Genomic DNA, 11,386 nt, shown 5'->3' with positions numbered 1-11,386 from the left:
TTTTTGACTGTTCACTCTAGAATAACTAAACATGTCAAATTGTTTTATGATTGTTTAGCTTCCTAGTATATCTGCAAGGAAAAAAAAAATTCATTCTCATTAAGCCTATTATTCAATACACAGCTGTTCTGTAAAAGTACACCAACAGCCCTATTACAGGATGTTAGCTCAGTTGTTTTACAAGCAGTACCAGCTACTCCTATGAGCCCTGGGACTGAAGGCTGCTGCAGTGACTCACAGCTGAGGAAAGGTGCATTTTGCCACACTTCCTCATGAAAATAATAAAAGAATACTGCTTTATTATAGAAGGCAACATCATTACAGAAGAGCCTATTTACATGTTTCTAAAAATGCATGAAGAGAGAGCCCTACAGCAAAGAGTCCTTTGTTAAATCTCAGCACATTTCTGGGCTTGTCATCTTTCCAGAAGTTCTCAGCACTGATCACAAGAACTATTTTCACATACATATAGAGTACTGTTGAAAGAAGTCAAAAACACAACTCACAGCACTGATAGTAAAGGAATATTTTCCTTAAGGCACGATGGGAAGTGACTTTCTTTAGGAAAAACACTATCATACTTAGAACATTCACATAGAGTAGAGATGCACTTTGCACAAAAGCATGAAATTACACTTGTGTTTGCATTCAGATCAGGTTTTCAGATCTTAAATAAATCTCCCGACACTTCCAATTTACTGTCTTTTGGTTTGCAAGGCAGAGCAGCCCTGGGTTACACCAATGAAATTCCACTGACGTATAACTATAGGTACACACCTAATGTGCTCTAAATAATAATGAGCAATTTAGTCCATGGGACCACGCTAGAGCTAGCCCCAAAGATAACTTCCAAATGCTTACAGTGTAGATAACCTTAGTCAATAAGCTGCATGAAAAATACTCATTGAGTTTAGACAGACTCCACTTGGTCTTCCCTTTAAAAGAACAGCAATCTAGCACAGACCACAGCTTCACACATTGACTACTTCAGAACATGTCTTCAGAACACTGGAATGTCTACAGCTTTCAAAGGGAAAAAGATATCTTCTAAAGGCAATGTAGTAGTTGTATGATCTGAAAAAAAAGTTACAACATCCCTGAAAAACATGAATCTAATTGGCATACAGGAATTTCACAACTATATTGTTATGGATCCCTTCACATTTATAACTTAAGGTAACTTGAAAGATAGGAAAGGTTTTCTCTAAGTTTACCTGTAAAACAAGGAAGGTTTTCTGAAGTTTCCTTCTAATTTCTATTTTTCTTTTTCTTTGTTTGTTTTAAACCAGTAAATTACCAGTAATTTACCAGTACTTGTAAACCAGTAAATTTACAATAAAAATAAGGCATTTAATGGCCAGTCCAGGACATGTATGCTGTACTTCATAACTTTTTGATTACTTTTTTTTTTTTATAATCTTTGTACATCTCTCTACCATTTATCATTAATAAAAAATGGACAAACATGTTTTTCCCCCAGTGAAAAGTTATGTTCAAATCACATGTCTCCTGGGTCCTAATTAGGCTTTATACTAGAGATAATATTTACACTCACATATCATTAGCAACATTAATTCAAATCTTGACCTGAAATTGTGTTATGAGTAGCATACACTCTTCCACATGGGAACTTCACAATAATTCAGACAGTGAGTATATTACTGCTAGAAAATTCTGCAATTTATCAGAGTTTAGAGTGACTGGAAAAATTTAATATATGTAAATTCGCCAATCTGAGAGCTTAATTAATTCCTGAGCATTTCCAAAACACATCAGAGGAACATCAATTTTTGTCCAAGTATGGGACTAGCACTGAAGCAACGAGAACAGATACAATAAACATTGTGAATTTTCCATCAGAATTATTTTCCACTGAAAAATGCCTCTGTTGTGAAATTAAAAATCCTAAGTAAATCTAAGTAAATGCTTTTAAATTTGCTGTTAGGAAAATTAACACAGAAACCGTCTCTCAGGCCTCTTGGAAACTGCTGATTGATTTCAGTTCTCCAAGTTTCTCTAGGAACTATGGAAGCAACAGACTCTGCATTAATGCACTACCTCCAGCCTATGCAGCAGATAGAAAGGAATCCAAGAAGGCCTAGCCTTTGTCAGCCTTCCAACTGGGCAGCAGATATGTTAAAACATTGCTATTTCAATTCTTCTGCAACAGAGCTTTGGAAACAATTTTTTTTTCCTCTGAAAAATACTGAGGTTTTACTTCTCACCCTCATTCAAAACAGACTGTTTTCCAAAATATTAAGACTTCTCTCAGAAGTTTCATTTTCCAGAATGCAAGTTCCAAATTCCAGACCAGAAGATCTGTCGGAAATAACCCACATTTCTATTCCTCTATACCTTTGCCACTCCTTGCATGTTCAGATTTATGCCAATAATTTTCTCTTAAAGACACATCTTTGGTGTACTGGGAACTGGTACACCTGAAAAAAAGGCTTTGCACCATTTGCATAAACAAGCTTTACCCTCAGAGTTACTATAGGTTTACATAGGACAATATTCAACAAAAATTAAAAGCAACTGAGCAGGGTGCTTCACTATATTTGTTTGATTCGGTTGGATTTAGTTTTATGTTTCAACTGTGCCATCTACTTTATCAAACTTTTTAAAGGGAGAAGTGGGATTCACAGAATTTTTCAAGTTCTTCTTTTCCCTTTTCAAATGATGAGCAAACATAATAGAGTTACTAAATTAAACTTGCACCTATTTTTCTGCCAATTTCTCCTGTATATCTTCCTACATAGAACTCATTAGCTGCTCTCCTGGAACACTTTTTCTAGTTTAGTTTTCTACAAAAGGAGTCTTCATGAGCTCCGAGACATTTCAAATCAAAAGGCAGTATGTGTGAAAACCAGTGAGATCTGCCTCAAAAGAACTCGTGAAATAAAATTCTATGGTAGATGTGCTAGATGTGCTATTACACAGACATTAGGTAAGAGGAAGCTCTCCCAGAAATGCATTTTAGAATACAGCAGTTAAGTCCTGGTCTGAAATATCTTCTTGGAAGAACTTCTCTCATTCCTTAAGTTGAAAATAGCAAAAGACCATCGGGGTAGTAGAAGGACCTAAATTTGTCTCATTCTTTCCCAGATTTCTTCATACAGCCATGGTTGGATTTAGAATATTGGGCTAGGTGAAGATTTGTTTTAACTCAGTACAAGAACTTTGTACAATTTTAGTAGACACTGTTAATTCCTTTTTGATTCTGTTCTATATGTTGTCTTCATACTTCGGATCCATACAAAAATGAGCAGGATTGGTAATCTCCTTTATGGCTATTTTATTTTAGCTTCAGGAATTAATATTCCTGTTTTAGCTAACACCATCACGACTTACGTAAAGCATCATTGGTCCAATCCTATAAGAGATGGAATTCTTCATTTCTGTGAAACCAATAAGAGCTGAGAACACTTTGTGTTTTAAAGGATCTTGAACATGTGACAATGAATGAGATTTAAGCATCCATTAAGAGCTGCACAGAACTGCTTTTCTGAGTCTGGGCTCTAAAACATTACTGAGCTATTCATAGGCTTTTACACATCATTTTGTTGTTAACATATGCCTGCTCAATTTCATCCTGCTTTATTCTAACCCTTTTTTACCCCCGTGAAGTCTAAGAACCTGTTTCCAAAAAAGCGTACAGTAATAGAACAGTAAAGCATCAAATCAACTTTTGTCTCAAAGGATAATTACTTATGCCTTAATGGTTAGGTCAATAAAGGAATTCCTCTTCCAAAGAGAACATTTCTACCCAAAGAGAAACAGGAGACAAGGCTGTTTTGCACGATGACATGTACTTTCCATAAAAACTACATACTGTATCCTGTTCCAAGACAGGCCTGAACCACACCCTGAGGCTGAATATCTTGGAATGTCTGACATATGGAATCCAGGCTAAAGATGAGTTACAACTATTTGCATGTAAAAATGTTTTCCTCTATTTCTGTGTGCTAAAGCCCTCGTTTTATTACTAAGCATCACCATAGAGGATAAAGGATAACAATAAGTAAATCTTACAGATGACAAATGATACCTGGGCATTACTTAAAGATGATGCATTTTAAACTTTTTTTTTTTTTTTTAAATTTCAGAAAAAAATTGTTCTTGCAAAAGAATGTAGAACATACAATTTGAGGGAGGGAAGCCAAACTCCAAAATAGGCTAAAATAGATGACTAAAGAAAACAGAAAATAAAGGGTTGGGACACTTTCTAGCCACTTTGCAGTTGTAGTTCTTTAAAAAATTGGAGTGAATTTTCTACTTATCACACTGCAAGCAGTTGACTTGGAAAGTCCATTCAGTGCTTATTCTTCATAGAGCTCTTTATGGTACTGAAAGAATAGCTTGAAAATACATCAAAAGAAAAATAGAGGAGATTTTGGGAAATTGTCTGCAAAACTACCTTTTCCCTAAAGCCAGTTGCAAATGACAGGGTTTTTTTTAGGCTACTGATTGTGTCACAGCACTTAAACAACAAAGAATGATACTGTTCATATTTTCCCCAAAGTTATTTGAAATGTACTTTTGAAAGCAAAAATGTAAGAATTTTCCCTCAAAATATAATCACAGAATCAAAGAATATCCCTTGTGGGAAGTGAACCACGAGAATCACTGAGTCCAACCGCTGGCTCCACACATTATCACTCAAAACCCAAATCATATTTCTGAGATTGTTGTCCAAACACTTCTTGAACTCTGGCAGCTCGGGGCTGTGCCCATTGCCCTGAGGAACCTGTTCCATGCCCACCACTCTGGTGCGGAACCTTTTCCTATCACCCAACCTGGCCCTCCCCTGACACAGCTCCATGCCATTCCCTCAGGTCCTGTCACTGTCACAGAGAGCAGAGCTCAGAGCTGCCCCTCTGCTTCCCATGAGAAGCTGCAGCCACCATGAGACCTCCCCTCAGCCTGCTCTGCCTTGGGCTGCACAAACCAAGGGGCTGCACCTGCTCCTCATACATCTTGCCCTCTAGATCTTTCACCACCTTCACAGCCTTTCTTTTGACACTCTTCAATAGCTTTATGTCCTGCTTGCATTCAGGTGCCCAAACACACACTCAGTGCTGGAGGTGAGGTTGCACACTGCAGAGCAGCATGAGATCACCCCTCCCCTTGCCTGCTGGCAGTGCTGTCTGATGCACCTCAGGGTACCACTGGCCCTATGGCAAACTCAGCTTGCATCTACCACAACTCCCAGATCCTCTTCTGTGAGGCTGTGCTCCATCCTCTCATACCCCAATTTGTACATATAGCCAGGATAGGCCCATTCCAGGTGCACAGTCTGGCACTGGCTCTTGCTAAACTTCAAGTGATTTGTGATTGCCCAACCCTTTAATTAGTCACTGTCTTTCAGCAAGGACTCCCTACCTTCTAGGGAGTCAATAGCACCTCCTAATTCAGTATCGTCTGCAAACATCCTTAATATGCATGACTATAGTGTTCCCTGAGGAGAATGGCACTAAAATAGAGTCCTGGAGATCCCCATTAGTGACTGGCCACCAGTCTCACATAACCCTATTTTACTATAACCCTTTGAGCCTAATCCATTAGTCAATTGTTCATCCATCATGCTATGTACTCATATATACTCATCTATATACTCAGCTATATACTCATCTTCAGACAGTAGAGGAATAACAACACCTGAAAACAACGTTAAGGATTCAAGTGACGTTAATGCCATTAACATTTTTATGCAAGCTCTCTGAAATCACAATGAACCTTTGCTTCATTCTAGTAAAACTGAATCATCAGTGTTTCCACTGTGGCTTGTTACACTTAATTTTCTTGAGGACTTTCTCAAAAATGCAGAAAAACTACATTAAGAGAAGATCAATGACATAAGTCTCAACGCTATTCTTGTTCTAAACATTTAGTCAGTTGTGCATGTCACACACGTAGGAAGCTCCACTCCGAAGTGTGTTTTTTATTCAAAAAGAAGTTGTTTTTATTTGTTCAAGATTCAGACATGGCAATTTGATCCCCAGATAAATGTTTGCCACATGTTAAGAATTCTGCATGTCTTGGAACATAAAAATAAATGCACAATTGTGCAGTCCAATTAAAACTTGCTGAAAAACACTTGATAAAAACACTTCTGTTAAAAAATCTTCTTTGCCAACACGTGCATTCAAACCTGCATTTTTAAGATGCTTTGGTTTTGTTTTTTTGCAAAATTGCATTGCTGACTTGGATCCACTTATTTTACCATACAGTAAAAAGTTTTTTTTATGCTCTCATTGATTATCAGGAGCACAGCTAATGAGCCCATCAGTAGTGAATGAGTTTGTTTCCACACTTTAACCTCCATAAAAGCCTGTAACTGCTGAATGCAAGATCCTCTAAGAGAACCCGGCACAGTAACATATTAAAACATAGTTTTATCCAATCTTCACATAGCTTGCTCCACTATTTGCTCAGTCACAAATATCTCTTTTAAACTGATGGCAAGTGAAGCAATGGAATCTTAAAGGAATTAGAACTGAGATAAATGGAAAATTCTTCCTTGTTTCTATGCGATATTCATCTATACTGCAAAATCTTGGGGTTAAACAATAAGAGTGTAAGAAATTACTAGTGACTAAATATTTGTGACAGCTGATCTAATCTCTGCTGTCTAATCACCAAAACATATGAGGGGGACTCAACCTGTAATGTGCTATGGGCATCAGCATTTTGAGGTTGGTTATATATAGCCCTTCAAACCAATTTCTAAAAAATTTCAAAAGCTTTTTCAAAAGTTATTAGATACTGCCATTTTAAGAATTTTACACATCTTCAAAAGCATTAAAGATTATTTTTCCTTCTAAACCCTCCTTACTCTTTGTCTAAGACTCCCCTATAGTCACTATATCAAGTTATAACATATTTATATATCCAGCTGCCTCTGTCCTTGTAATTTCCAGCAGAGCAGTATTAACAGTTCACTTCAGAATTGCAATGCAGTCTTTGCCAGGTTGTTGTGTCAAGTTTTTGAACATAAACCTACTTTACTTGCTTTCTCTTCACATCTGGCAAATCAGGACTTCAGTGGTGCATGATGGTTGGAAAACACATCCCTAAGATCTGCTTTTGGTCATGTAGCCTCCATATTTTACTGTCACGAAATCCAACCTCTAGACAGTCGAATCATATCCCTTCCTTCTCTTATTCCCACATATATTGTCTATTCCTACAACCGCTGTTTGGCATTTTAATTCTCTTGTTTCCTTGCCGTAAGCGTCTGGAAAATAAAGTTTACCTGGCAATGAAAACGGAGACAGATTATCCTGTTCGTTTTCCTCCTCTTGGTTCACCACAGGAATGTTCCCATTTTCAATATTCTGATGTCTCCCATTCTGAAGTGGTTTGCTTGAGCCATTTGCAGATTGGATTAACCGCTGGCGCTGCACAGTATTGAAGACAAACCTGCCGTAAGTTTCATTCTTGACTTTTTTTACACGTTGGTTTTGCTACCTGTCCAACTCAAGTCACAAAACCTTCCTTCGCCAGCAACAAGCAAATCTGTCTGTGGTCTATCTGTTTGTATGAGATCAGTGTTGACCACACACCCCAAAATTAGTGGCATGAGTATTGCAAGCCACAATTGACAAAGTTGTTGAATTTTTTCTTGCACATCACATTTTAATCATATTGGTTATTCTGAAGCATTTCTCACTCGGCAGTTTCCACTCAAACCAGAAGTGGCATCATAACATAGTGGTAAAAACCAAAATGTTTCTACCCTACTGAAGATGGCTTACTCACTGTCTGAGATCTCTCCTACACAGGTCCAACTCTTCTGCCTCCTTCTCATTCCCGTTCCTTGTCGTAAATACAGGTACTACAATACTATTTCAAAAGCAAGATTAACTTGCAGTGTCCTTGTTCAAGCACAAAAAAATCTCACAAAGCTCATACGTTGCCCCTACAGAGCATTACATTCAAAATACATAGTACAATAACAGTGAGAGTATATATCAGTATATATACTACTTACTATGCTGGAGAATGTGAATGTAACAATAATTTCCTACTCTTGTATAAAAAAAATAAGAATTTACTTTGTTAGGTGAGATAACGGGGTTGATAAATGCCATGTTTTTAATGACAAACTGCTGGCACCTTCATATAAACTCCTCTGATTTGTCTGGAAAAATAAAGTAACTGAATGATATGCAAAAGAAATCTAGTATTAAAACACAGTAATTAAAATAGAGAAGACTCTGTAAAGCTTTGGCAGTAAAAATACATAACAATATAGATTCAAAATGCCCTGATACAGAGAATGTTTTCTGCAGATGTTGAGCAGCTAGCAAGCATCAGCTCCCTGGGCACATATACATTAAGAAGTATTTATTTCTGATAAATGAATTGCTCTAAAGAAACACTTTTACAGAGACAGCTGCTACTGTGTGTCCTATCTGATCTTTCCCCTGTTAACTGTACTTAATGCAAGGTCAGATCAGTGTCATTTGGCCAGTCCTGTCACTTCAGCTGCAGGGTATGAAACAAGCAACATACAACGGTGACAAGGCTTTAATTAAGAGCTAACCAAAACTGTTTAGAGCAAATCCTCTCATGAAAGGATTTTAGTGCATTTTCATTTTGAGTCAATGACTGCAGTGAAGATTACAAAGGCAAGCAAACATCTGTTGTGCTCCTGATGCACTGCTCATAAAAGAGAAGTTCTTACAGACTTTTGATTTGCCTGCCCACTATTCTTTCTTATCTTGATCACTTTTGTAATGGTGAAAAACAATTCTTCTACAGATAAAATCCAAATGGTGCATACACATACACACACACACACTGAACAAACATCTGGCAGGAAGAGAAGGGAATCTCTCCCTGGTGACTGCCCTTCTACTAAGACACACAGCATAATCAACTGGGAACTCACCTTCAGATCTGCTGTGACATAGGTTACTGCAGAAAGTTCTAGCCCATACCCAGAAACATGGTAGAAGCTCAATTCCACAATCACTACGACACTTTGGCAACCTCTCTACCTCACAGATACTATTGTTTTCATAACAAACCTACCTCATTAATTATAATTCGGCTTGCCATCCGCATTCTGGTGCGTGGTCCAAACTTATTTGTGATCATAATCCGTAATCCAGCTTCAGGGAACCGGTATTTGGGGGGACTGGAGCAGATGATCTCATCCACCATCACAACACTGTTTTTGCCATACTGCTGCACACCCTTCACTAATGACCACAAATGGACAGAGTTAGTTGTAAGATCCACTCTTCCCATTGCCCAAATTTGTTCTCTTTAGGCGTGGATTAACACTAAAGTGAAGATGTGAATTTACCAGTGACTTTCCTGCAATATTTTTGCAGCCTGGTGAACTTGTTCATCAGTAGTGCATTTCATTTAGACCACATGTTGAAAGGTGATTTCACTCCAGTAAGGCAGCCACCAAGATGCCCTCAGATGCCCACTTCTGGTGTGGCACCATTTTATTTTATTTTTCTATGGCTTTGTAAGCCTTCTCCAAAAGCACGTACATTGTGAAAGCACAGATAGCACTCCCAAAACCTATAAAGCTATCTTACTAGATTAGGGTGCTTAATAGATACTGACACACAACCAGTAGTCCTCAATGTTTTGTTTACTCCTCTTGGAAAGGAACGCACTGAATATTATCATATCTTAAACATTATAAGATTTTAAATTATGAAAAACAGCAGTTGTCCAGAAAAAAAAAAAGTATATTTTGAGTAAGCCTTTGTTAATATAAAGGAACTCGTAACAAGGTGAAGAGTTTTGCTCTATGATGTGAGAGCACAGAGAAACAAAATTATATTCAATCAACACAAGAATAGGCAAGGACTTCTAAAGCTTAACAACAAATCAATATTCTCACAAATGCTACGACTACATGTAGCACATAAAGCAAGGCTCAGCAGACAGGAGACATACCCATACGGTGTTAGAAAGCAGGGCAGAAGATATGCATGACTGCAATAATTATTACACATAATATTATATTAGGAAAAAAACATTATTTGTTGCTTGTTTTACTGCTTTGCTTAGCTTAGCTTTGCCCTCCCACTCCCCTTTTACATTGTTACTTACATTAAGAAGAGGAAGAGAATGTAGGAGGTAGAAGTGAAAGATAAATATTAGTGCATGGTTCCAGCCAGGAAGCAAAGAAATCGAAGGAAACATTCAACTCAAGCAAAGGAATTATAATGGACCTGTTCTAAACACACAGAAATCTACATAGTTATAGTTTCCATTGTTACAGTGATGAAATATTTTTGTTTTTCAGGAATAAGTTTTTCTGGATCCATACAGACGTGTAAAACACATCATGCAATAAAGGTTGTACTGTCTCAAAGCATCTTCTAACAAAGTTGTTTGAAAGCTGAAGTAACCTTCCATTTTGTTAAACACAAAAAACCAGCAAGCCTCTAAATCATCAGTAAATGGCTACATCTTTTACCCTCCTGCATTGCAGCGTGTTGCTTTGTTTCACTACAAGGAATTAAGGAGATAATGGAGTACAAGGAGTTATCTGTGAGTACACTGGAGTGACCTGAGAAGTTAAACAGAGATCTTTGGTTTCATAAAGAAATATGTTCTTCCCCAAGAATACACTCTGTAGTTCTGTCTTGCAGTTAAATCTCTAAAGGTGAAGAGAACTAGAAGCGTTTTGCATTTGGCAAACACAAAAGAGCAATTAACTTCTCCCTTCTGACATTTAAAACAATTCACCTTGCCGAGCATTTCAACTGATGATACAAGTGAGGAGCCCAGCCATTCTTGACTCTTATAGTTAGTATGTAGTAGCTTTTCCTGTGAAAGAATATACAAACTACAAAGAAATCAGGCCTTGCAGAATACTGCCCAATCACATTAGCCTAACATTTGCCATAGTCAGACAATGAAAAAATTTTTTTTTACATCAACCCTGGAAAAACGGCCAGATGTTTTTTTAAGTCTCATCAGATTAATTGCTCTCAAGTGAATTTTTGGTTAAGTTTCCATAGTGCTTCTTTATCTTTAAGTATCACGAAAATAGCATGAAAGCATTGCAGTTGCTTTAGAACTGCCTCCTAAAACAATGAGGGAACAGTGACAAAATGTACTCATCCTTGATAAAAACTGAGTAAAGATGTAGAATAAATCTGTACGTATGTGAATAACTGCAGCTGTTCTGATTTACTGCAGCAAATCACTCATGGGTTTTAATAACAGCTCTATAGTCTCACTCTATATGCCTATAAATACAGACATGTTGGCCCCATATAGGACAAATAAGCTCCATCTAAAAACTGCAAAAATCCCACATCTTCACAATTGTGCAACAGTTACATTTTTTTTTTTCCAATTCTCCTTTGTGATATTCCTCAGACAAATATCTTCTGAGAACAGC

At 37.4% G+C, this 11,386-nt stretch overlaps 1 protein-coding gene across 3 annotated transcripts in view; it reads right to left on the bottom strand.

Moving 5' to 3' along the window:
• Nucleotides 1–11,386, bottom strand: part of SLC24A4 (solute carrier family 24 member 4) — a 76,486-nt gene that overhangs the window by 10,231 nt on the left and 54,869 nt on the right. For all 3 annotated transcript variants that reach the window (XM_031553653.1, XM_031553652.1, XM_031553654.1), the window contains exons 10-11: nucleotides 9,040–9,209; nucleotides 7,256–7,400 (exon numbers count right to left, since the gene is read on the bottom strand). In XM_031553653.1, coding sequence (XP_031409513.1) covers nucleotides 7,256–7,400; nucleotides 9,040–9,209 — 315 coding nt within the window. The remainder of the gene's footprint in view (nucleotides 1–7,255; nucleotides 7,401–9,039; nucleotides 9,210–11,386) is intronic.

This window comes from Meleagris gallopavo, chromosome 5, assembly GCF_000146605.3.
Source record: "Meleagris gallopavo isolate NT-WF06-2002-E0010 breed Aviagen turkey brand Nicholas breeding stock chromosome 5, Turkey_5.1, whole genome shotgun sequence".
NCBI classification, from domain to species: Eukaryota; Metazoa; Chordata; class Aves; order Galliformes; family Phasianidae; genus Meleagris; species Meleagris gallopavo.
Note: the sequence above shows the minus strand (reverse complement) of the source record. Positions and strands in the feature narration are given on the sequence as shown.